This window comes from Patiria miniata, unplaced genomic scaffold, assembly GCF_015706575.1.
Source record: "Patiria miniata isolate m_02_andy unplaced genomic scaffold, ASM1570657v1 HiC_scaffold_24, whole genome shotgun sequence".
Taxonomy (NCBI): domain Eukaryota; kingdom Metazoa; phylum Echinodermata; class Asteroidea; order Valvatida; family Asterinidae; genus Patiria; species Patiria miniata.
In genome coordinates, this window is record NW_024037063.1 from 22,300,855 (window position 1) to 22,325,967 (window position 25,113).

Below are 25,113 nucleotides of genomic sequence, written 5' to 3' on the forward strand. Positions count from 1 at the left end.
GGAGCCTCCATGCAAGCGTGACAATATTGTTGAATTAACGCAAAGGGCGGTTGGGGACAATTGTCATCAAAATCAAAATGGCGGCGCACATGGCGCTCTCACGATTTGCAGTTGTGGGAAAAGTTTGGCCCCAAATTATTCGGTTGTCGACAGTTGGTGCTTCTCAGCGACAGGTAAAATGTAGTTTATTTTTCATTAATCAGTTTAAAATAAAGAGTATGCAGTTATTGTTCAGCTGTCTCGTGTAATTCGCTTTAGTTTGGCCTATTTTGCGGGGGGGGGGGGGGGGGGGTTGTGCGTGTGCGTTGTTCTTAGTAAGGGCATGGAGGAAGGAATAGACCGCGGTCGGGAAGGAGGGGGGAGTAGTGATTGCTTTTGCGGTTTCAAAATCTGTTAATTACATATACTTCTTGCTATGTCAGCAATTCCTAAGGCTTGTATATGTGTAGGCTTAATAATATCTTACGCCTTTACCGTGATATATAATTTTAATTTATATTCATTATTTTCATTTTTCATCATGACATGTTCATTGGTTTTAAAGATTTTTTTTATACCTGAAGGCTGAAGATGAACAGCAATTCACATCCTCCTGTCATTGCCTGTGATATGATTCCCCAAAAATATCTGTACAACTACTATTTCCTAAACAAATAAAGCAAGCATAAAGGTGAAATATCAGCCCCTCTCCAACATGTCCAAACTAGCTCCTTTATTCTTGTGTGACAATGTTTATCCCCCAACTATGGTAATGGTTCCAACTATAGTTGGGACACAGTCCTAACAATAGTTGGGAATTCCTAATACTTGAGATGATCCTAACTGTAGTTGGGATCGTCCCAACTATAGTGGGGACAATGCCATAGTTGGGACTTAACAACAATAAAAATACTTTATCATGTTTATACGTGAAAATAGCTGAGTATGACCCATCCAGTTATTAAACTCTGTGACAAGTGCTTATTCTTCCTCTTGTCCAGCTAAGTACTACAAGCAGCGTCTTTGTCAAAGATGCTTTCCGGACCACGGAGCAGTCTTGGGTCAAGAGGATTATGCGAGGGAGCGGTCCTAGCCAAGACATAGATGACTCCTTGGATGAGGAAGAAATCGTAGAGGTGGAGCCTCAGTATATGGACATCATACAGACACCCAAGGCTGCATTCATTGATAAGTAAGCTTTCTGGTATCAAGTTTCCAAATTAAGTTTGAATCTGGTTGTTTATGTTTTTTTGGTCGGTGTGTTTTTGCAATCTTCAGAAACCTGCTCATATTTTTTTCTGTGACTCTGTGGGATACTCATGTCTTGTTTTTGATATGGCTGCGTGAAAGTATTAAACTTTACTGAATACAATTGTAAACAGATGATTTTTTTTTAAACCAAATTTCACTTCAGAAGTTTATCTCTATTTATTTGCACAGTGCATTGACAAGTAATATTTTGTTGACAGAGGAAATAAGTTTTTGTTGTATCTAGCATTTACATGTACTTGTAAATGTATTGTAGATGTATTTATAACCAATATATAAAGTATGTAATTTTTCCTTTACTGGTGCTTTGTATTGATTGATTGATAGTCCAAATGTTTTGGTCCTTTTCAGACCGCAAGTTCGACTTAGAAGCTACAAGCCCCCAGAGGACCTCCTAGACAGACTCAAAGACATCACATTAGAGGTTGTTCCAGTTGCTACACCAGAAAACTGGACAAAACTAGCATTGAAGGACAACAGCATCAAATATCAGGTTTGGGTTTTGTTATATGTAGTGACCTGAACTGAGGACTATTGAAAACTGCAATGTTTGTGTTTAGGGTTTGTGAGGGTCAAGGGTTCAGTTGCAGCTGCTGGCCATATATTGTGTCCTTGAGCAAGCCAATTCATCCCCACTTGCCTCTCTGCACCCAGGAATATAAATGGGCACCGGCATTAGCTGGGGAGTAACCTGCGATGGCCTTGCATCCCATCCAGGGGGAATAGAAATATTTTCAATTTCTCAGTCATTTCATGCCAAGGAAACCGGAAATATAAATGCCAGCCTGCAGGGTCATATTGTCGTGACAGATTTTACTTTACATATGCTACAGCCTAATTGCTCAATCTTGTCAATTGTCATATTTCCATTTTCACTGAAATGTTTATTTGGCTCATTACAGTATAATTAACTGGTGATCAAGCTGATTTGTTAAGCTCTTTCAAAACAAATGTCTCATATTTAAAACATTAAATGGTTGATGATTATTTTTCTCTCCCCAGATCCTTGTGAATTGTTTCAAGACCTTCAACCACGATGTTCCCAATTTTCTCCTGAGCAAAATGCACACTATGGCCGATGTTGTCACCTTCTACCAGACAGAAGTGAAGGACAAGACCAAATTTGATGAACTGAGCACTGTGGATCTGCCTCCCAATCTCAAGATTCATTGGAATTACAGCGACGATTCTCGATTGGAGCTGTATGAAGACTATTTGGAGTATATTAAACCCAAGAAGAGTCCCAAACCACCCGAATGGAAATATAGGCCCTCATGATGTGTAGAATTTAAGCTAATAGTCACTGTACCGCCCCAAACCGCCCTGCCTATTACTCTCTGTAGCACCCAAAACCGCTCGAGCACATGGTTTTGTGTAATCCTAAATGAATACACACAATCATGTACATGTGCTAAAGGGTTTACATGGATATTGCTGCTGAAGATGACTTATTTTTAATAAGCAAGGAAGTGATATTCGTCTTTTTCAAAAATTTCTACTGAGCTTGGATTCACAGAATTCATTGAAATCACACTGGCAGATAAAGGAAGACAGACATACTGAATTAAAATACCTTTTGTATTTATTTTCTTTTTGAAACTGTAGTGTATACTGCCATACATGTATTTAAAGTAAAGCATGTTTTTTTTCATCTTGTGTGAAAATAAAATTCAAGCCCATTTCAAAGCAAATCTAGTATTATCCCAAATTTATCCAAAGACCTATTGACCCTGTTTCAGACATTTCTGGGTCTGTCTGTTGCCTCATGAATGAATCTACATAAAGCCCAACCCTTCAAGATAGTTTAAAAACCCACCAGGGTTTTTCCCATGCAGATACACAAATGTAAATCTCAACCTGATGTCCCTTAAAGTTTCAAGTAAAGAAGAATATGCCAGAATTAGCAGCAGATTAAAGATTTTTATTGCACGATCATCCACTAATTTGTTTATCCTGCCCAACATACTTGTATGAAACTCAACCTATGGAGAAAACACCATGTATGAATGCATATCGGGTCGTGCATGTACAGAGTACACTTGACCAAGTTTCATCTGTGGTCCATAAATGGATGGGCGTGGTTTCTGCTGTAGTCAACTGGTGGGCGTGGCTTCAGCAGTCATCAATTAATGAATGGGCGTGGCCACACCAGTACAATTATTGAGTTCTTCACTGATGGCACATGACATCAGGACTCCAGGATCAGTGAAGAGGAGTGTGATATAGGCTGGAGGCGTGTACCCAATTAATGGGTGGGTGTGGTTTCTGTAGTAGTCGATGGGTGGGCCTGGCTTCAGCAGTACAATTTTATAAGTTCATCACTGATGGCGGACGGCGTCAAGACTCCCAGATCAGTGAAGAGGAGTGTGATATAGGCTGGAGGCGTGTACCCAATTATTGGGTGGGTGTGGTTTCTGTAGTAGTCGATGGGTGGGCCTGGCTTCAGCAGTACAATTTTATAAGTTCATCACTGATGGCGGACGGCGTCAAGACTCCCAGATCAGTGAAGAGGAGTGTGATATAGGTTGGAGGCGTGTAGTCAATTAATGGATGGGCGTGGCTTAAGTCGGAGAAGGATTTCAGTGTTGAGGCATGGTACTGCAAGAAGAGAATAACAAGGAAGAAAAAAGAATAACATAAAATGTACTCCTTTAACTTAATCAGATATTTTGAGGGACTACATGTACATCTTTAATTCCTAACCCTCCCAGATCCTTTAAAATCCACCAGGTTTTGTAAGATTTGTAGGATTGAGGATGGCAGAGCCCAGCCACTGTTAGTTCACACAGGGCTTGAGTTTCCTTGCAACTCGGTAAGTACAAAGAGTGTGCCATTGGGCTCCTAAACAGTGGAGGATTTTGTAGGATTGAGGAAGGTAGATCCCAGTCACTATTATTTACATGAGGCTTGATGCCCCTTGTAGTTCCAAGTACACATAATATATTGTTGGAACAGTGGAAGATTATTTTTGTGCATTCAGAAAGGTTTCTGCCAAATAGGGCTATGTCTTTTGAGTTTGAATTCACACAATTAAATTCTTTTTAATTGGCTTTAACTTTTAAACGACAATATATAATTGGCATTAATCAACATGTAGAGTCAAATTGTGGAATATGGTTTCATCTGATCTGCATGTAATTAGTATCTGTCTTCTAGTCTGTGTCTGCAATTTGCTAGGTTTGTTTGGAATTTTTTGACGGGAATACCTTATATTCGTTGGGCACATCTTGCTGGTTGAGTGGGTAGATGAAGCGCACAAACTTGAAGCTTTCAACGACAACATAGAAAGGCTTGTTGGCTATCTTGGCACATGTTGCCAGCTGGTATGTGCCAATCTACAATATGGAACACGGTTAAGGAAAAACAATCACCGGTAATTAAAAAAAACTGAATAAGTTTAAAAAGCATTATTTTTACCAGAGAGACATTATTTTGACCAAGGAACCAAATCTTGGCTAACAGTACTGAGTTTTATCTAATGATCCTGTGATAAACTAAAGAGTTCAGATATCAATCACCTTGTTTATGATGCCTCCACTTTCAACCACTCCCTCAGCGCCCACCATAACGAGATCAACTTTTTCCATTATGTACCTGAAATTGGTGAAAAATGATGAAAACATTAATAACACTGATGATCATAATATAAAGATTTACAGTAGCACAGAGTTTGTGATGTTCTGAAAAGAACTGGGGGGAATTTCAATATTTTGAACAGTATGCTCTGCCCGTCTTCAGGAAACTGACGGATCATCATGACGAAACAGGATTTTACATGGTCATTGATGATATTTTGATTACATTTTATTGAGACTCGTTTTTTTTACTACGCCTAATAACTGGAATTTAAGCTTTTTAATTAATTGCTAAAGAATTTCAAAAATGGAATTCTCACCCTGCGGCTGCGTCTAGTATGACGACAACTGGAATTCCAGCTTCTCTCAACTTCCTAGCCATTTTCTCTCTTCAAAAGAAACAACAAATAACGTTTTAGTCATGGTAAAAATTCAATGATTGAATGTTAATTTTGAAAATCTTGGCAATGATATTCTGTACGTACCCTGATCTGTCGGGACAAGACTCTGTTATATAGATGTTGAATCTTTTCTTATTAGCTGCTGCTTCAAGTAACGTCTTCAAGACGACTCGGGAATGTGAGTGCGTGAGGATACTCTGCAAAACAAAATATTGAAACCCAGTTACAGAAACTTGTCTGTTGCTTGATGTTTAAGTAAAGAACGATAATTTGTGAAATACGACATGGAGAGTGTAGCAGGAAAAGATGTGGGGAAACGGGGTGGGGGGGGGGGAGGGGGAAGGGGGGGGGGGGGGCGGTAAGTTTGAGGTGAGGTAAGTTTGGGAGTTGGGTGGTTAAGAAACTTACGCATCCATCTCTGATGAAAGGTTCTCCCAATGCTGCGATTTTGTCTCTCGATCCTGCGACTTTCTGAAGATACATCTTGCCTCTCTCCACTAAGATGTTCTTGCTTTCTTGAAAATTCTGCAAATATAATAAATACAGAGAAAAAGGAAGAAAATGATTTTTTCCAAAACGTTTGAATAAACACTCATCGTAATCTGAGTGTTTTGGAATAACATGGTCTGAACCCTGACGGGGAACATGGTGCTTGTGTTCGTGGGCAAGTCACTTTACTACAATTGCCTGTCTCCATCCAGGAGTATAAATGGGTACCTTTGTCTGTGGAGACCAGATTGCACTGATCTTGAGCTGCTGAAGAAAAAAATGGTCTCATCGACTGATGAACAGGGGTAATAACTGTGAAGTGTTTTGAAACCTGTAATATATAATGCTATTGTAGGCATCACATTATTATTGATTTGGGTGAATTCAGTGCAGTGGGAAAACTATCTACAGAGTAACTTGACCCACCATCTGATCCAGAGCGGTGAGCGTGATGAATCTCAAGAAGAGCTCACAGCCTGAGGATATCGATGTGACTGAGTTGTCTGTTTCCATCAACCAGCTGATGCAGTCTTTCAAACTCTCCCTGAGTCCCGCGAGAGTTCCCGCTAAAACATACAACAAATTGAACTTGGTTAAGCCTAGGTTAAATTGGACTGAATAAAACCTTGGCCACCTCAGATCAAAGCCTGAGGATGGATTAATGTTCAGTATTGCAACAAACTTGTGGAAATTGTGACAAGTTTGTGATTTGATTCCAACTCAACAAAGCTTCAAGCTCAACTAAGTTGACAACATCCAAAATCTAATGACAAAATACACAATTATTAAGTTTTTTAAGGTGTTTTTTTCTTGTTACCTGGGCTGAGTTTGAGGTGTTCAATCAGCGTGTGAATGGCTGCCACTGCGCTGGAAATATCAGCATTCTCCTCCATGCATTGCTGGAAGTAGTTCAAAGTATCTGCTCAAAGAAAATTGAATTTGAAAGACAAAAATAAACATTTTTTCACACACCTTTTCTACAATTTTAAGTGAAACTTGAGTTATTATTTTAACATGAAATTCAATTTTTGCCTTCAATTATAAAATACACAGTCCACAAATTCCAGATATTTACCTTCTTTATTCATCTTATTGTATTGCAGAGCAGGTCAAGTTCGAAAAACAACAATTTCCTCAACTTTTGTCACACGACATTCAGCAGTAATTTTTAGCAGACGGATTTCATCAGCCATCTGACAAGGCGTCAGTAAAACGTATGCCGATTGGTCGAATACCGCGCTCAGTGAAAAGCTTATCCAATCAGATCGCCTTTCTCTTAAGCTTCAGTAGTGACCAAGATGGCCGACGGTAAGCAGACGATTTCGTGCGTAAAGAAGTGGGGCAAATTTTACTAATTTTTCCTCATTTGTCGTGCTTACAACCCCATATAAACCAGACGGTGTAGAGATAAGCATATACCAGAATGATTGGGTAGCTCATTTGAAACTGAGTTGGTCAAATATTACCTGAAATTGCATTTTATGTGTACCGTGTAAAGTGTACGGGAGTTTTGACCCGGTCCAGCATGCCCAGCGGCCTGCCATGCCTGCCATGCCTGCGCTGCGTGAATTTCAATAACTTAAAAACTCCATTCGCAATTTCAATTGCGACTCGCGAGTGCCTGCAACAAGAGTTAGTGATTTTTAAAACACAGCAGATGAATGCTTACACGTCTGTGTGGGATCTGGTAATATATTTTTCATCTATAATTTAGTATAAATTAAGTATAAATCAAAAAGACGATTGATTGGAAACATTTGTTCGCACAAAGTACAGAAAAACACAAACAGATTTTTTTAAAACACAAACAGAACTAAAGTTGTGGCATACAAAACATCCTAAACCATGGTGCCATAAAAAAAAATAAAAAAAATAAAAATTTTGCATTTACATCAAAACAAGATCTTTTCTTTTATTTTGTTGGTACCCACTTTGATTTTGTGGTGAACTGTTTATATCTCGAAACTAAATCGTGAATCATAATGTGCGCACGCACATTGAAATTGAAAAAAAAAAATTATTCCATCTTGCCAAAAAACTCCAATTGTCCATGCATGAAGATTGTGCCACTTTGAATTGTTTCAGGAAACAATGCTTCTAAATTCATGCTTAATAAACAGCTTTTATTATTTCTGCATTTCATTATCTTTCCTAACTTCAATAATAAAACTCGCTGTTGCGTCTAATATTTTTTAATAATCATGATAACGGTATTTTATAATAGGTTTGAATTTTCATTTCATCTTGTTGTAGAATCAGAGGGCAGTCTTATTGTGGTGGTTGTGGATGTCAACCCAGTGTGGTGGGGTCTGCAGGATGTCAAGAATGACAAAGGAGTAAGCACTGCTTCAATGCAACTTTATCTTTCAAATTATTTTCCCGGAAAAAAATGTTGCAACCTGACGCCACTTCAGCGGTTGTGTACAAAGTCTTTGGAGAGTCAAGAAAAATTTCTAAGTATTTCCTAACAAAATGGGAAATGTTTCTCAGTCCAAGATTCATGTCTTATCATTTTTGCAATGATGGATATGATATTGATATATGAAGAAAAAAGTGGCGTCAGGTTGCAACATTATTTCCGTTTTTTCTTTCTTTCTGCTTCTCAGTCACATCATTTCACCTATGTCTCCTACAAGCAATGTACAAGAAATGAAGAAATAGTCGGCCTAAAATCTTTGGTATTGAGTTTTAATTACCCAACAAAAGTTATATTCTCGCAAACCGAATTAAATATTTTACTTGATAGCGCTCATATTTTAAGAAACATCACATCTAACAAAATAAGCAAGGATTAATTTTGTTTCATGTTTTGCTTTTTGTGTTTCAGCTGACATTATTTGAATGTCTGGACCACATTATGACGTTTGTGAATTCTCATTTGATGATGAATTACAAGAACAGAATAGCAGTCATTGCCAGCCACACCAATGAGAGGTGAGTCTAAATCTTTGCCTTAGGACAGTGTTTTACATGAAGAAATTTCAGCTCAGTAGATATACTTTTTTAGTTACTTGTGAAATGGATCCTCATTTTTCTCGACACAAACAAAGCATAGGTTTGCATTGGTGTGGTTTGTTCCTAACCATGCAAGGAAATTAGATAATTCCTCTTTTCTCAAAATGACAGGTGCAATGATTTCATTGGATGCATGATCTTAATTGCAATCAAGTAGTACATGTATATATATATTGTATAAAGGAAATTGCCTCCAATTATTTATTTGGGTGCATTTTGTACCCCATACACTGTATGTACATGTAAATTTTATTTTAAGCGTCCTTAGGCACAAATAGCACTCCTTACCATTGGACCTTGTTAATTTGGAATAAACCATTATTTGTGCAGTTATAAAGTGGAATGGTCCAAGTTGGTTGGCTGAAGATTAGCCTTTTACAGGATAAGCTCACTATTGTTTGAAGTGACCTATGTCTCTCCGGAATAACCCATTATTTGTGCAGTTATAAGTAAATGGAACAGTCCAATTTGGTTGGCTGAAGATGAGCCTTTTACAGCTTCAGCTCACTATTGTTTGAAGTCACCTACATCTCTCTGGAATAATCCATTACTTGTGCAGTTATAGGTAAATGGAACAGTCCAAGTTGGTTGGCTGAAGATTAGCCTTTTACAGGTTAAGCTCACTATTGTTTGAAGTGACCTATGTCTCTCTCCTTGCTAGGGCCAGACAGCAAGTTTCAATTGTCTTTTGTTATTGTATTAAGCTTCTCTGGCCATGCTCTAGTCTGGCATGATTTAATTAGCCTCATAGTCATTCCAGAAGGATTTTCTTATGCGATATAGAACTGTGGTGCAAGTAATTTCAATAGGGACATTTGTGACTGGGACACGCCCGGAGAACATCCAGAGGGCTGTTGGATGTTCTTGCTGTTTCATTTCTTTCTGTTTGTAAGTTTTGTATTTCCTTTCTAAATGATGGGTCCAATCCAGCCATTTCTTTTCTCCTGATTTGTATGTTTCTTGTGCATGTGGCCAGGTTACAGTGTTGGCAGGTCTTTATCTGGGGGAGGGCGTTGCCCGGACTGGGGCTGTTTTGTTTGTTTCACGTTTAAAATTCAAGTTTTTCTTCGAGCCCAAACAAATTATAACTGGGGGAAAGTTTTTAAGGGGTTTCATTACAATATCAGGATGTTGTGACCTTCGAACAAACACAAAACAGCCTTTTCCTCCTTGTACAAATCTGGCATGCATTCATGTTATTCTCTATGGGTGCTTGTTCTCATCCTGCAGTCGGTTCTTGTATCCCGTCCAAGAATCACCAGCCACAGCTGAGGACACAGAGGGCGCCAGACACGTAGCAGACGGCAAATACGAACACTTTGCTAAAGTCAATGACGCCATGCAGGATGAACTCAGACAGCTTTTATTCCGTAGTAAGTAGAACCATTCCTTGCAATGGCCTCTCCTACATGTACCTGTCAATCAAACATTGACCAATTGGATCATGCCTTTTAGTCAGGTGACCACGGTGGCTCGGTCAAACTCGGTCACAAGCACTATGCCAAATGTCCACAAACCAATAAAGGTAGATATGGCGTCTGGAACGATCAACTCTTGGGCAGAAAATGTACAGCAAATCCACAATGTGATATGTCACAGTCCTTTTTTTTAAACAGTGATAAGGTTGAGTCAAACCTATCGTAAAAAACTAACGGCTGCCCACCACTTCAAATTTATGAAATTTTCTGTTTTTCTTTCCAGATCCCACCGTTGTTCACACAGATACCTTACTGGCAGGCTCACTAGCCACAGGTCTCTGCTGTATCCTTGATGTTATCATAAAGTAAAAGTCATTAGATGGTTCAGTCCTGACTGTGTTAACTTAATGCAGATTTTTGGAGGGGAATTAGCTGTGGAATACACATAGGGTACATTTGTTTGAATTATTGCCTGAATTATTGCCTGATTAACATTTACAAAAACTTAAAACAGTTATATTCCTTAACTGACTACATTTCCACAGACATACACAGGATACAGAAGGAATGTGCAGGTAATGATTTATTGAAAAGTTGTTTCTTTCCTTTGGATAATTTTCTTCTTGGAATCCACTGTATTCAATTCACCCATACTGGAATTTGTATACTTGTGGAGACATTCCTTTGTTCTCGTGTACTAAAGTTTTCGAGTTTGAAAGTTTAGTTTAAAAATGCTCTTATTTTAACCAGAATTAATTTCCTTGGCTGAAATTTGGACTGAATATCCCTTTTCTAAAACTCTTCCATTTGCGACGATCAACGTAGCTTGGAAATTCCTAGCTTTTGAGTAAAATCCATATATCTATTTCGTGAAAACCTTGTGGAGACGTATTCATCTATAGAAATTGCCCTGTGGAGACGGATACAATCTTTTGTTCCTTATTGTACACACGTCTCCAGAGGGTACAGTGTATCAGATCATCATATCATTCAATGAATTCAGGAGAAAATGTTGTTTATAAATACATGTACTACGTTACATTTATCATCTTGCGGATGTCTTGCCTGTATTTAGTAATTGTCCAGCTGCATTGAAGCACTTAATATCTTTGTTTACATTTTCTACAGCTGGACAACAAATCAAGTCAAGATTATTGGTAAGTGGAGCGCTTTCAGTTACTTAATTTATGATCATTACTTTTCTAATCAAGCATCCCTTGTGCTTTAAAAGGGAATTTCCTTCTGATCCACCTAACACTGTCCCATCTTTTTCAATCATTTCCTTGATCTTTTCTTCTTCAGGTCATCAAAGCAGCAGATGATAGTGCCTCTCAGTACATGAACTTCATGAATGTCATCTTCACTGCGCAAAAACAGGTACTCAACTCATCCCAAAGTTTCCTCACAAGGATGCTTTTATTTTGCTTTCTTACTTTTATTCTAGGGGGGAGGGCTTGCAGGAACTGCACAGTCTCCAAAGTACATGTATGTTCATTGCAATCAGTCTGGCTACATTTATTCTGGTATAAATATGTAAATTTTGCAATTTTTCTTTCTGCGATTTTCCTCTTTCCACTCATAGACCTCTGAAATACACTTTGAGATGTAACATGGTGTAAATTATTGGATGTCTACTGCAGCAACCAATTTGATATTTGTGTGTGTCTTCTTTTGTCGTCAGAGTATTCCGATTGACGCTTGCATTTTGGAGAAAGATTCCGGACTGCTGCAGCAGGTGAAAGAACTCAGTGATCTGGATCTTCAGTGGATTCAAAGTTAAATCCAACTTGGCGACCATGGTGCCAATGTCCCTTAACTTCACCCTGGCTTGGTAGAATGATTGCTACAGTGATTGCTTCGGGACATTAGCACCATGATAGCCAACGTGGGTTGAACTTTGAATCTTAGACTTTCAAAACATTGGGTTTTGCGCTTCACCGATGTAAAGTTTATGGATTATTTATAGACTTGTTCCTTTTTATCTTCTTCCTAGGCGTGTGACATTACCGGCGGTATGTACCTCAAAATACCACAGATAAGCGGTCTCCTGCAATACCTGCTGGTAAGTACAAGTAAAACGATGATCATGCATGAAAAAAAATAATCAAGCAAGTTTTAAGTATTGTTTCATATTTCCTATTGATTCACAGTTGCACAAAGACCTTGGGTCATTCAATAAATCGAGGGTCAAAGTCTGACATTTTTCCTGTCCCTGTTACCTTGGTACTTTGTAATTTGCCATTCAAGTAGCATCGTGCTGGCTATAATTCAGAATAAACGTCCTGGAACCGTTACTCTGTACAATACTTTTGTCATTACAGGGGCCTCCATGAGTATACAGTTATAATATGCCAAGATTCATCTTGATCTTTTCTTTCAGTGGGTTTTTCTACCAGACCCCAGCCTACGTGACACATTAACACTTCCTCCAGCGATTCACGTTGATTACCGTGCAGCATGTTTCTGTCATCGCACCCTCATTGACATTGGATATGTGTGCTCTGTCTGCCTATCAAGTAAGCAGTTTTGTATATAAAAAAATGAAAAGAGTGTAGTCTATTTAGACTGGCTACTCACTGGAAGTCATTTCATGCATGTGGTCTACACAATGGGCCGAATGTAGCCCATTCATTGGCATTGTGGGGTAATCCTATATGATGGCACTGCCCGGCTCATACAGACAAAACTGGGATGGCCCTCTGGGACCAGCAAATTTATTCTCGTTTTTTTTTAAAATTTGATTGAAACCATACAATCAATTAATAAAAAATTTGCCATGTTTTAAAAGGTTTGCCTCGTGTTGTATTTGAAATGAAAACATCTGAATAATACTTTTGTTTGAATTGATATCAGGCTTGAAATTCTTAAAATAATTGCTTTCTTTCTCACGCAGTTTTCTGCACTTACAGTCCAATTTGCTCCACTTGCCAGTAAGTATATAACCAGCAAAATTTATCTTGAACGCTTCAAAGTATTATATTGTATAAAAAAAATGACTGCTAATTACGAACCCGACTGCCTACAATAAATCAATATTATATAAAAAAAACACACACAAAGTTTATTTCTATCTTTTATTCTTTAATTACTTCAAAGCTAATTCACATTTCCTAATTTACAGATTACAAAACATGTTTATTATTACCCGATGTTTACATATACAAAATTATACATTAACAATTGTTTACATATCAACCTGACTAATATGTCTTAAAAAATAATATTCTGGATGCAAATATCTCTCACCAGCACCGCGTTTAAGTTGAAGACAGCACCTGTCCTCAAGGCCAAAAAGAAGAAAAAATCTGCACTCCAAACCAGCTGATGTTGATCAGAGAAACGGAAGGTACTTTTTGGAAATAAATTCAGAGATTATTTTTATATGTTTTGTTACACGTAACATAAGAGTTCTTTTTGTATGATAAACCAATTAAGGTTTGTGGAAAAGGGGTGTGATGTTACACTAGGATACTGTATTGTCTTCTTATTTGTTAAATTATCAAAAAAAATACAAATGTTTTCAAGAAGTTAGATCTCGTCTTTCTTGTGTGTTGCTGATGCAACAGAAAGTGGTCATATTTGAGGACGCAAAACCCTGAGATTCACAGTTGGTAGAGATTTTGTTCTTCCAATATGAAAATATGATTTGTTATTGTTATGGAATTTTTTTTTCATTACAAATGTATATCATGATTTTATTCCAATTTTATTTGCATTGATTGTGAGCAACTTTTCTCCATTGAAAGTCAGTGATGATCTCAGTTTCGTTGTTCAGTTGGCCGGATTTGAACATCGTGAACCTGTGTTCGAAAGAAGAAATGGGAAAAAAAACACATGAAAAGGAGATGCATAATTCAGACATTAAATATTTCTTATTTGCCATGAGCAGGAAAGATTTAGTCAGTGAATATAAAGATTATATTTACAGTTAACGTCAAATTGATTCCCCCTATCTTACCTGCACATGTGGTGGTAACTCCATGATATACTGTACAGTACTCGAGATCTGTTCTGGTTGCATACACTGCAACACAAATGAAAAGATTAAAACTTGAGTTTCTGATCAGGAAAATGTTATTGCATTTTTGTTTTAGCTCATGTGGTTGTATTTTTTCCCATGTGAATGTCACACTGGACATTCCATATGCAGAAATAAATTTTACTCTCCCAATACCCATCACACATGTTGTCTCAGGGTCTGTCACCCTTTGTATCTCATGGTCCGTCACCCATTTTGTCTTTGGGTCTGTCACCCTGTTTGCCATACCTGCATTGACTTGTACATTGCTGCAGGCTTGGATGGGTTATCAGGATACATCCGAGATACGAACTCCGTCTCAACAATACCTGGGGATATACTCTGCACCAAATAAATTGAAGTACATGTACGGTTAACAAAAAACATAGACACTACATACACAATTTGTATGCTTTGAAAATAACTACACTGTACTAGTTTTTTACCATTCAGAATGCAGAAGAAATGTGAAAAACAGCAACTTTAAAGTTTATAGTACATGTACGAAAGGTTGCAACACACCTAAAAAGTCTGATTGAGGGCAGTATTGTGTGGGACTTTTGAATGAAATTGTTACAAAATTGTTAACTTACGGCAATTCTGATCATAGATCCCACCTCCCTGAGTTCCTGTCTGACGCCCTCTGTCATGGCCGTCATGGCAAACTTGGTGGCTGTGTGGAAATGACTGTCTTTACTCTGTGTCACCTTGTGACCTGAGATGCTGGGACAAACAAAAAATTGAAATGATTAAAAGTTGTATCTGTAGGAGATAGATGTTACTGGCGATTCACACCCATTTGGGAAGTATAATGAGATTCTAATTTATGCAAATTATATTGTGTACATGTAGTTGAAAAATCAGAGTGTTTTTTTTAAATTGTGCCATAATTGCATCTGAGAAATGGTTTTGAATTTGCTATTTTATTTGTTGTAAACCAGGAAAAAGCCCAGGAACACAGTGGATTTTGTTCTTGACATGGAAGAGTGAATTATTCATAACTTTATAAGCATATTTTAATATTGATGAACTGGCCACCATCAGCTGCTTACTGTTGATGAGTCTGATATGAATATTCATGAGCTTATATTCATATTGACGAACTGGTTATCAATTGGTAACTGTTGACTCTAGTATGAAATAGTCATCATGAGCATACTATGAATATTCATGAGCATACCTATTAATATTGATGACCTGACCGTCATCTGCTCCTTTCTGGGCCATCTGTTTGACAGCTTCCCTTGTACATATTGCAACTGCCAAAATGTTTACCTGCAGGATGTATCAAAATTCAGGTTACTGATTAAAAAACAAAACAATGTTGAGTCCAATAGGGGGCTGAAGACTATAACTCATAGTTTCCATAAAAAACAATTTCGGGGGTTCATTTATGTAATTAAAATGTATATTTAAGATATTTCAGTTTTAGTGCATCGGTCAGTTTCCAACAAAAACAGAAAAAACTGTATTAAGAACCTGACATTGTCTCCCGATTTACAACTGCTCCCTAAACCCATTCCCAGCCCCATCCCCCACCCAACCCAAAGTTATCCCCAAACATCCTATTCAATGTACCCTGAACCCCATTTGTCAAGAAGCTCTAAAATTTCTCACTATCTCAATAAGTTCCCAAAATGTTTTAAAATTAATACCCTTAAAAATTATTTAACCCAAACACTGAAATACAATGTAGTGGTATTCCATTATCACCACAAAGTCCCAATTTCAAACTGCAGTTTTTAAGTAAAAGATTCTAGGATATTCTTTCTTCAAGCATTGTTTTTCAAGTTAGAAATTTACAGCTTTGTCCTAAATGCTTACATCCAGCATATTTTTCCATTTCTGCGTATCCCCATCTAAAAGACTGGCCGCATGCGATATCCCTGCGTTATTAATACACACGTCCACTCCTCCAAACTTCCTCCATATCTGGTCAAACATGGCCAGTATTTCCTTCTCTTGAGACAAATCACATTGTATCGGATGAAGGAGGCCGGGGGATGAGGATTCCTTGAGCAAAGAAGACTCTTCCTGGGGAAAAAAAAGGAAAGGAGAGAAACAAAAAAGTTGATTTGGTTTATTGGCCTTTGTATTTTACGAAAGCCGTTTCGAATAATTTATTCTTTCCCAGTTGATTTTTATCGGCAATTTGTTTATATTCTTTTTGGTAATATATTTTTTGGACAAAGGTTTGTGAATCTTTCAAAAAAGTTTTGAAAAGATTCACTCAATTTGCAGCCGTTTCAAAATACAAATAGTGTTTGGAAATTTCGGGAAACTTTGGAAAATGATTTACTAAAATCGGCAGCTTGTTGTTTGCTCTTCAAGAAATTTGGCAATTTTTTTTTTCTTACTTAAAATTTGGGAGCAATCATTACAGATCTGGATATTCGTTTTGGTTATAAACTTGAATGACCAAGCAGTTTATATTACATGTATAATGTGTACCTCAATGGCTATAACGTTACGTGCACATCCGACCACTTTCATCCCGTGTTGTACCAAAGTCCTAGCGATCGCTTTGCCGATACCCGAGGACGCCCCCGTGACTAGCGCCACTCGCCCCGCCCATCTCCTCATCGATTCCTCCTTCGAAGTCATCACAACTTTATCCGTCAAAAAAACAGCCAAAACAGGCTAGAATAATCGTAAATATTGGAATTCGAATTCGTTGATACAGCATTTACTACATGTACGTGTACACTGTACATGTACATGTACATACATGTACACTATAGTTAAACACCCATGACCTGATTGTTGCCTGTTTTACGGGTGAGTGACTTTCTATATTGACGATCTATTGTGAGCAACAAAGGGATTTTTTTTTGAGGGGGGTGTACACGTGGTACAAAGGCCACTAGCTAGTTTTACGTTCTTAAAATAGACCTATACTGTTCATAAAGCTAGGAATGTATGGTTATAAACAATGCAGTACAAATTAAAAAGGAAGCTTTTTATGACCCTAAAAAATAGATTAAAATGTGGACTCGTAAATAGTGTAATTTGTAAATAACGGGAGATATTGTGTTCATACACTGCATTATTCAGTGTTTTTGTAGTGCACTAGAAAGCAATGAAAGGGAATAAATCCCACAGTTTGTCCCCAAAATGTATGAAAAACTTCGAAAAAAGTTGATCAAAAATTCTCCCACAAAAACTGAATTTGGATGATCACTAGAGGGGGCGCTTCACGCCGGCGTGAATTTCAACGTCCTTGGCCTTAACGTGACCGCCGTGACAACGGCTTGAGAACTGTAAGCTTAACAAAGTTAAATTGCAGATTGCACCGCTAGTTAAGTTGAAATTACAGGTTTGCGTTAATTTTAAACCCTTGTACTTTCTTGAGAATGTAGGGTTTTCATACTGAGGCCAAATTGGTTTCCATTATGGGCATCCATAAATTACTGGCCACGTGGGCCTTTTTGACTGAAGTAAAATGGCGGGATGATCGGAAAGTTGCGTGTTCTGTAGTTGCGCGCTTGCTTGACGAGGAAGTGTTAGTTTTTAGGGTAAAACGCCAGTTTGTTGATTGTTCATATCATATTGGATGAGCCATAAACATTTTGAAAATCTGTCATTGGCTGTGCAAGGAACATCAAAACAATTGAGGTAAAAAGAAATGATCAATTTCGTTGTCAAAACAATACATTCATAAAGCTGCATGAGTATAAGTAATGGTATTATAGCGTGAGTAATGGTATTTGTAGGCTGAAAACCTCGCTCCAGTCATCGACTTTGTTGCATTTTGAGTTTGTTCAGGATTAAAAAGAAAGCAAAAATACAGTTGTGGTTTATAATTTCTTATGGGTATCTAGTAAAACAGACATATTTGCAATCCACAATAATAAACTGCACATGGTGTCTGACTTGCAGTATTGTGTGTTTTTATCACAGGTACATGATGTCCTCGTCAGACCAACGGAACGGAAATTCTGATTGCAAAAAGCAATGCTAAATTCAATCATTTTCTTCTTGAAAATTATTTCTGATTGATTGAAAATACAACTCTTTGAACTTATAATCCGAGATTAGTAGAGTTTGTATTTTCTCATGCATTTACTGACGAAATTGCTCTTTATAAATATATTCTATGCAAGATTTTTATATTTTTTGCTTCATTTCACAACAAAAGGTTTAAAAGTCAAATAATAATACAGTGTGAGTCAGAAAAGCAGAACCCAACTCCCCCCCAAAAATTATATATTTCATATTTAAAAAAATATGTAGCACAAAACATAATGACCAGAAAGCCAATTTCATAAGCTACTTTTAGATGGGGAAAAAAATTACTGAAATAGCTCAATCCATTCAAAGAGTATCACCATTTTAACGCAATGACCCAAAAACTTCTTTCATCCAAAAATGCAATTTCAAGAGTCCTCACAATTGTCTTCAAATATCACCATCGATAAAACCTCAGTTTAAAAGTTAGAAATATTCAACTAAGTCCTTTTGAAGGCCCGTCTTTAAAAAAAAGTAGATTTTATAAATCATATTGTTTGCCTAACCAGGGTTGTTAATAAAGATATTGTGTACTATAGTTGTTAAACAAGCATTCAGTAATGTTTTTTTCATCTAAAAGTTGCTTATGAAATTAGCTTTCCAGTTATTATGTTTGGTGCTACATTTTTTTTTTTTAAATGAAATATATTTTGTGGGTTCTGCTTTTTTTTACTCGCCCTGTATCTCGGTACAGTGGTAAATATTTCTTTGTAAATGCTATTTTAACTGATTGAATTTCCTCCTATCATAAACTTTTTATTTTTGCTTATTTTATTAGAGTTTTAATAACATTTTATTTCTTAAAAACACAAGGCTTACTTAATACAATTTTTAATATCTAGGGGAATTTTTTCCCGAATTTTGCCAATGTTTTTTCCTGAAATATATGTATTTAAGGCCAAAAAAGGTCTCCGGTTTCTGGTATGCGCGCGCGTCGCCGTAGCCATGCGCGTCGGCAAAATGAAAAAGTTTTTTTCAATAAAAGATGATGTCTCAAAACCACCAAACTCGCTGGTTTGACTGGAATCCTGCTGCTGCACAATTGTAACGTGTTTTAGATGGGGTTATGATCGAGAATAAGCTTTATGTGGCCTCTCTGGACTCCAATATATTTGCACTAAGTTTAGTCGGGCACCATTTGCGGTCACCAGCCGACATTTTGAAGCAAACAAAAACAGGTAAAAAAAAAGAAAAGCTGCGTCGCCGCACCACTTTTTGGGCAAGCTCCATACCAGAAACCGGAGACCTTTTTTTTGGGGGGGGGGGGCCTAAGTTAAAAATAATGCAAGGTTAACTTGCAATACAATACTACCTCTTACAATACTACCTCTTGGGAAACAATAATCAAGTTTTACCCATTAAAAAAATAAATACAAGTGTCCAGTTTTAATTTTCACCCATTTTCTCTGTAGTTAGAAAAAAAAACATATGCAGTGTTCATCCCCGTTGTTTGTATTGTCCTGTTTCCGTTTTTTGTTTTTGGTTTCCTGTCAAGATGAACTGTATCAATCTTCACATTTGCTTTTCTTTTGTTTCTCTCAATGCAATCAGTCCCAACTGTAAATCCTATTTATTTTCTCCTTTTCTAACGAGGGGTACATTTAACAAATGTTGACTGCTGTGATATGGGATATGCTGGGTTTTTTCCACCCCAAGGCGCGCAGCACTTGACCAAACTTGTGAAGCCAAAAGTAAAAAAGTCTGGATATATTTCTGGGCTTGAGGCTTTTATGGGCTATATTTATTTCTGGGTTGATATATTTGTGTGTTTGATATGTTGCTAGGTTTGATGATAAAGGGAGGAATATTGGGGGGGGGGGGGGGTTTCAGCCCAGAAAAATTGATATATTTCTGGGCTACCTATTTTTTTGTCAGCTTGATACTATGCTTTCCTTCATGTGCCGTCTTTTTGTAAAAGCGCCCTCTGTCGACAGCTAACTACGTACGCGCGCGTGACGTGAGTATCATGCAGCAGCTGCGCAGACGACCGGCGGCCCTTTACAAAAAAAAAATTGGCCGCATCAGCTGTCAAGTTGGTGAGCAAAATTCTCGTAAGTTTCACCGAACCACTTTGACATTTCTTGGATTTTGAACGAGTGCTCAGGTACTTGACATTATCAAGGTAATATGTATGAAATACTGGGGCTGAAATGTTCGTGACAGGAGAGTTAGCAAATAGGGGTTAGGGCGAACCAAATGAAATTGAATGAAACTTTTCTCGTTGAAGCATTTTTTTTGTGATGGGGCACTAAACATTGCTAAAGTTTCAAACTCATTTACGTCAAATCTCTTTTTAAAACATTGCTGGAATTTTCTTGAATTTACTGTTTTTTAGAAAATATATATAATACTTTATCAGAAAATGTGCTTGAATCGGGATGGTTCTGGCTGAAAAATTGGGAAAAAAATGTTGCATCCTGACGCCTCTAGCCTGGCTTCCTCTAGCCCGACTGCGTCTGGCCGTACAGTACTATCGCAAGCTCTGTACTACAGAGCTTGCGATAGTACTGTACGGCCAGACGCAGTCGGGCTAGGCTTCCTCTAGCTCTTCAGACTAGACTTCAGACTGATTTCAGTTGTGTACAAAGTCAATGGAGAGTCCGGAAAATGTTTAAGTAGGCCTAGGCCTAGCTTATTTCCTAACGAAATTGGTATGTTTCTCAGACCCAGATTCAGTAGCGCACCCAGGATTTGGCTTGGGGGGGGGGGGGGGGTTCACAATTTTTTCTAGGTTTTTAAGAAGTTGAAATTTTTGAAAACATTTTGCCCAAACATTTCAGCTGCAGAAAAAAAATTGTTTTTTTGTTTTTGTTTTTGGGGGGGGGGGGGGAGCGGACTATTTTGACGTTTCTGGCGCCACTTACACCTGTATGTTATTCTCCTCAAAAATAGGCCACATAGACTTGTCACCAAGGTCAAGTCATGGAATTAAAAACAAATTAGGCCTTAGGCTAGCTAGGCCTACCAAAAAAATAAATAAAAAAAATTGACATTTTGGGGGGGGGGGGCCTTGGGTGCGCCACTGCCCAGACTCATGTCTTGCAAACATTTTTGCAATGACTGACTCTAGTCTTAATGAGAGGATTATGAAGAAAAAAGTGGCATTAGGTTGCAACCTTTTTTTTTCTTCAAATAATTGATTTTCTCATACACATGTTGCGTGAATTTTTTTTTTTTTTTTGTGCGAAGCAGTTTTTGATCAATTCGGAACTCATTAAACCACGGAGCTATAGTATTGATCCGGAACTAGGAAAAGTGGCAGATTGATACTTTTGCTGTCGCAAAGGCAAATGAAAAGAGCTTAAAATTTGGAAAATTAACTAGTATCTCCATCACTCAAGATAAACTTTTCAACCAATGTCACTTGAATTCGTGGATTAGTTGAGCCGAAAGTAGACTGAATATTGATTGCGATCTGAAACTAGGAAAACAACTGTAACTAGACAGTTCACCCATTCTTATTGGTTGAGAGCCCGTAACGTTGGTCTTTAATAATAATGCATTCTTATGCATTATGTCTTTAACGGTTGATAAAGACCAGTCTTAAACACTTTTCCAGTGTCACATGAAATTTGGACTCCTATGAAATCCAGTACCTTTAGGTACAGTTATATTTGTTGAACATTCACAATCGTCACGTAGACATGCACAATACTACCAGTGAGTCAGTGTTTCATAGTCCTGGCACAGTTTTGCATTCTGTGCGGCATCGCGCAGTATGCGCTAATCAACATAAAAGGAGTTGTTTATACGACTTACTCGTGAGTTGGACACTCCATTATACAGGGTGTGTGGTAAGTTAATGGACACACACAAAGCAGTGAGCAGGCTATATCCATTCAAAACCATTTTCCCCTATTAATAAATGCAGAACTGGTGAACGAAACGGCCAGCATTGGTGGTGGTATGCAGAGATGGGAGTGGCCTGTCGCCTTGGTAACAGGTGCGTCTGCTGGGATTGGCCAATCAAAAGCATGGGCGCTTGTCATCAAAACAGTCGAGTTAAGCAAAAAAGAATAATAACATCTGGTGAGAAAAATAGTTGGAAAAAATTCTTCAATTTTAAATTTCATTTTTTTCGTGACAAATTTTGATTTCTGTTCATGATTTTGCAATGCCAATACTTGCCATGACGTAGCAAATTCACCTTCGCACTGAGTTTGAACAGACCCTAAGATTTTGGTTCTTGAACCACATCTTAGAAGTTACTTGCAAATAATGTATTTTGTAACTCTGAAACAGCGAAATTGAGAGACATTTTGAATGCATACAAGTACACGTTTAGTGCACAAAAGGCTAAATAACACAAACTGTTGAATATATGACTGTCTCATTCTGAGTTTGCTTTTATTTCCATGATTTTTAAATAAATATCAAAAGAACACATCTTTGGCAACTTCTAACATGATAAATGAAATGAACAAAATAGGGCCTATATATCATCTTTGCAACCTATAAATACGAATGTGGACTGGTGAATTGTAATTAAAGATGCTTGTTTTGCTACACCTGTTTTCCATGATGAAGAACTGTTGCAACAATATGCAACATTTGTCGAATTGAAAAGCCTGCCCAATCTAACAAGATCCATCAGGTCAGAAATCTCAAGCCTAAAATGCATAAGAGTTTGTGGCACCAACTGCAGCAGGATACAACAACGGCATTGTTCAATGGGACTAGCTCTCATTGTCTCAGAATTGGTCATTTATGCATTGATGATGATAGCTCAATGCAGCAAGGTCCAACAAACTTTTACACCTGATGCACTGTGTTGTGTCTGGCAGGGTTAGGATTAATGAATACTTTACATTTATGACAGCTCATATGCAGAATCCTTAATTTGCTTAAAATTCTCTAGCTGGCTGTCTCTACTTGAAGCTACCAAGTGGTTACAGCACCTGTCCCTTCTGCTCAAATCAGCTCTGATGGTGGTCAATACGGTAGACAAAGAAGCATGTCCTGTAGTAGTCCATTGCTCAGACGGTTAGGACCGGACACCACAGATAGTGGCCCTAGCTGAGTTGATGTTGGATTCTTACTACCAGACACTAGAGGTATGTTATCTCTGACATGCCAACCGGATTACGTTAACTTTTTATTGTTACTCATTGTGTGATGGTGTAGCTTTGTCCTGTTATTTTCTGTGAGGCTTGCGTTATGAAATTGAATCATGCAGCATTATCATTGCATATTTGCCTTCACGATGATAATGAAATGCTTTACTCACAATTAGTGCTGATTTGACATGGGACTGGATGACTTAAGATTTACTTGTGATGACTTGTGGTTAACTAGTGATGATTTTTCATGAATTTTGATTGACCTGTGTTTGACTTGTGATTGACTTGTGAATGACTAGTGATTAGACTTGTGATTGGCGTGTGACAACTTTAGATTGCCTTGTGATCACAACTTTTGACTTGTGATGACTTGTGATTATTAACTTGTGATGACTTTCTATAACTTTGTGATTGGCACATGTTTGACTTGTCATGACTTATGATTGACTTGTGATTAACACGTGATAAACTGTGATTACTTGTGATGACTAATGAATGACTTTTTAGTTGTAAAAATTTGATAATGACTCTATATTTTCCCCACAGGGCTTTCAAGTTCTAGTTGAGCGAGAGTGGCTCAACTTTGGTCACAAGTTTGGCGATCGTTGCGGTCACAAACCCAACGATGATGACGTCAACCAGAGATGTCCTGTGTTCCTGCAGTGGCTGGACTGCGTACATCAACTCCTCAAGCAGTACCCAACGGCCTTTGAGTTCAATGAAACATTCCTGGTAAGTTCAGCAAACTCAAGTAACTTGCCCTTATAGTCATTGCGGAAATATTACCCATACAAGCAATTAATACGTGACAATATGGCAGCATCGAGCTGAACAATGCCATGACAGCTGAGATGGTCTAAAGAAATGTTACATTTATATTATGTAACAGACATGAAACGGCAGTCGGTATTTACCCTATGGCAAACACATAAAACGGTAGTCAGCGACATGTTTTGATATACATTCACCTGATGTACGTGTAAGTGCAAAACAGACATGAAACGGCAGTCAATTGGGAGTTTACATTTACATGATGTTATTTGCACTTGCTGTTCTTTTTCCAGGTGATAGCCTAGAGGATGAGAAAGACCTCATCCCGCTGTGGGTCCATCACATCAGACATCTCATGGGAACAGGTGGATGAGACTGAAACTAAACGCACGCTGTGGATTCCTGACCATGCTGTCACGCATTGCTGCAATGTAACACAGTCTAATGTGATCTTCAGAAAACATTTTAGGTAAGCAAATCTGGATATAATATGGTCTGTCATTTTTTATTGAAATAGCATGCATTGTTTCATGATCTTCACATTAAAAAAATACGTTAGGATAAGACGCTACTGTATATTTTACAACCTGGGCCTATCACTGAAGTCCAATTTATCAGAAAAATGTGCCAAAATCGTACTTATGCCAGAATTTTTCATTGAATTACTTCACAGGATACTTATCGATTAACATTCCTGATTTGGACACGGTTTTTCAATTTTGGCACATTTGAAGTATTATCCTTTAGAGGAAATGCAAATAAATAACCAGTTGATTTCTTACTTGCCATATTTTGAAATGTTTGGTAAACTGTTCTTGGTTGAAGTTTGCTATTACAAGTCACCCTGTCCCAAATCAAGTCACAACTATTCACATGTACTGTGGTTGGCATTGTTCGTCCCCTGTTACTTGTGACGTAACTCATAACTTGACTTGTGACCTGACTTGTGATTGACTTGACATTTGGTTAACTGAGTTCAACTCATCTGCATAGAATGTGATGCCTGTGTTCTTGGGCAAGGTACCTTACTATAGTTGCCTTTTCCAACCAGAAGTATGAATGGGTACCTGTGAGAGTAGAGACTAGAATGCGCCAAATTCGGCTGCAGAA

The 25,113-nt window shown here is 37.8% G+C and overlaps 4 protein-coding genes across 10 annotated transcripts; 2 read left to right on the top strand and 2 right to left on the bottom strand.

Annotated features, from left to right (window-relative positions):
- Positions 1-19: 19 nt before the first annotated feature.
- LOC119732413 (39S ribosomal protein L50, mitochondrial-like) lies at positions 20-2,771 on the top strand. The gene is made up of 4 exons (XM_038205911.1): positions 20-173; positions 981-1,171; positions 1,600-1,741; positions 2,251-2,771. Exons 1-4 carry the CDS (start codon positions 78-80, stop codon positions 2,524-2,526), a joined length of 705 nt encoding a protein of 234 aa, XP_038061839.1. The 5' UTR covers positions 20-77; the 3' UTR covers positions 2,527-2,771.
- On the bottom strand, positions 2,716-6,904 carry LOC119732410 (translation initiation factor eIF-2B subunit alpha-like). Of its 2 annotated transcripts, XM_038205901.1 has the most exons (9): positions 6,789-6,902; positions 6,531-6,632; positions 6,140-6,279; positions 5,633-5,749; positions 5,309-5,421; positions 5,144-5,212; positions 4,767-4,842; positions 4,455-4,583; positions 2,716-3,846 (listed from the first exon to the last, which is right to left on the bottom strand). In XM_038205901.1, the coding sequence occupies exons 1-9, from the start codon at positions 6,799-6,801 to the stop codon at positions 3,691-3,693; spliced, it is 915 nt and encodes a 304-aa protein (XP_038061829.1). In that variant the 5' UTR covers positions 6,802-6,902; the 3' UTR covers positions 2,716-3,690. The 2 variants fall into 2 exon arrangements, with proteins under 2 accessions (XP_038061829.1, XP_038061830.1); XM_038205902.1 differs by lacking the exon at positions 5,633-5,749 and having other exon boundaries at positions 6,789-6,904.
- Positions 6,905-6,912: 8 nt separating this feature from the next.
- Positions 6,913-22,161, top strand: LOC119732411 (general transcription factor IIH subunit 3-like). 6 transcript variants are annotated; one of them, XM_038205904.1, is made up of 14 exons: positions 7,012-7,021; positions 7,967-8,049; positions 8,541-8,647; positions 9,959-10,101; positions 10,430-10,489; positions 10,692-10,721; positions 11,275-11,303; positions 11,449-11,523; positions 11,828-11,881; positions 12,140-12,208; positions 12,527-12,662; positions 13,040-13,076; positions 13,396-13,492; positions 22,044-22,161. In XM_038205904.1, exons 1-13 carry the CDS (start codon positions 7,012-7,014, stop codon positions 13,469-13,471), a joined length of 909 nt encoding a protein of 302 aa, XP_038061832.1. In that variant the 3' UTR covers positions 13,472-13,492; positions 22,044-22,161. The 6 variants fall into 6 exon arrangements, with proteins under 6 accessions (XP_038061834.1, XP_038061832.1, XP_038061831.1 ...); XM_038205903.1 differs by lacking the exon at positions 22,044-22,161 and adding an exon at positions 18,065-18,373; XM_038205906.1 differs by lacking the exon at positions 22,044-22,161 and having other exon boundaries at positions 6,913-7,021; positions 13,396-14,328.
- LOC119732412 (dehydrogenase/reductase SDR family member 11-like) lies at positions 13,854-16,870 on the bottom strand. The gene is made up of 7 exons (XM_038205910.1): positions 16,616-16,870; positions 15,989-16,198; positions 15,345-15,439; positions 14,758-14,887; positions 14,414-14,506; positions 14,105-14,170; positions 13,854-13,946 (listed from the first exon to the last, which is right to left on the bottom strand). The coding sequence occupies exons 1-7, from the start codon at positions 16,766-16,768 to the stop codon at positions 13,905-13,907; spliced, it is 789 nt and encodes a 262-aa protein (XP_038061838.1). The 5' UTR covers positions 16,769-16,870; the 3' UTR covers positions 13,854-13,904.
- Positions 22,162-25,113: the final 2,952 nt, after the last annotated feature.

What these genes read in the sequence shown, in the direction of transcription:
- LOC119732411 (XM_038205906.1), top strand. An exon ending in ATGTCAAGAATGACAAAGGA is followed by an intron (nt 8,050 to 8,540) that starts GTAAGCACTGCT and finishes TTTGTGTTTCAG; the next exon opens with CTGACATTATTTGAATGTCT. An exon ending in CAGACAGCTTTTATTCCGTA is followed by an intron (nt 10,102 to 10,429) that starts GTAAGTAGAACC and finishes TTTTCTTTCCAG; the next exon opens with ATCCCACCGTTGTTCACACA.
- LOC119732412 (XM_038205910.1), bottom strand. Translation starts at nt 16,768, where the DNA reads ATGACTTCGAAGGAGGAATCGATGAGGAGATGGGCGGGGCGAGTGGCG. An exon ending in AATGGAAAAATATGCTGGAT is followed by an intron (nt 15,440 to 15,988) that starts GTAAGCATTTAG and finishes TACATCCTGCAG; the next exon opens with GTAAACATTTTGGCAGTTGC. An exon ending in GATCTATGATCAGAATTGCC is followed by an intron (nt 14,507 to 14,757) that starts GTAAGTTAACAA and finishes TATTTGGTGCAG; the next exon opens with AGTATATCCCCAGGTATTGT.
- LOC119732413 (XM_038205911.1), top strand. Translation starts at nt 78, where the DNA reads ATGGCGGCGCACATGGCGCTCTCACGATTTGCAGTTGTGGGAAAAGTT. An exon ending in AAGGCTGCATTCATTGATAA is followed by an intron (nt 1,172 to 1,599) that starts GTAAGCTTTCTG and finishes GGTCCTTTTCAG; the next exon opens with ACCGCAAGTTCGACTTAGAA. An exon ending in ACAACAGCATCAAATATCAG is followed by an intron (nt 1,742 to 2,250) that starts GTTTGGGTTTTG and finishes TTCTCTCCCCAG; the next exon opens with ATCCTTGTGAATTGTTTCAA.
- LOC119732410 (XM_038205901.1), bottom strand. An exon ending in TCACCGCTCTGGATCAGATG is followed by an intron (nt 5,750 to 6,139) that starts GTGGGTCAAGTT and finishes TTATATTTGCAG; the next exon opens with AATTTTCAAGAAAGCAAGAA. An exon ending in ATGTGCCCAACGAATATAAG is followed by an intron (nt 3,847 to 4,454) that starts GTATTCCCGTCA and finishes CTCTTCTTGCAG; the next exon opens with TACCATGCCTCAACACTGAA.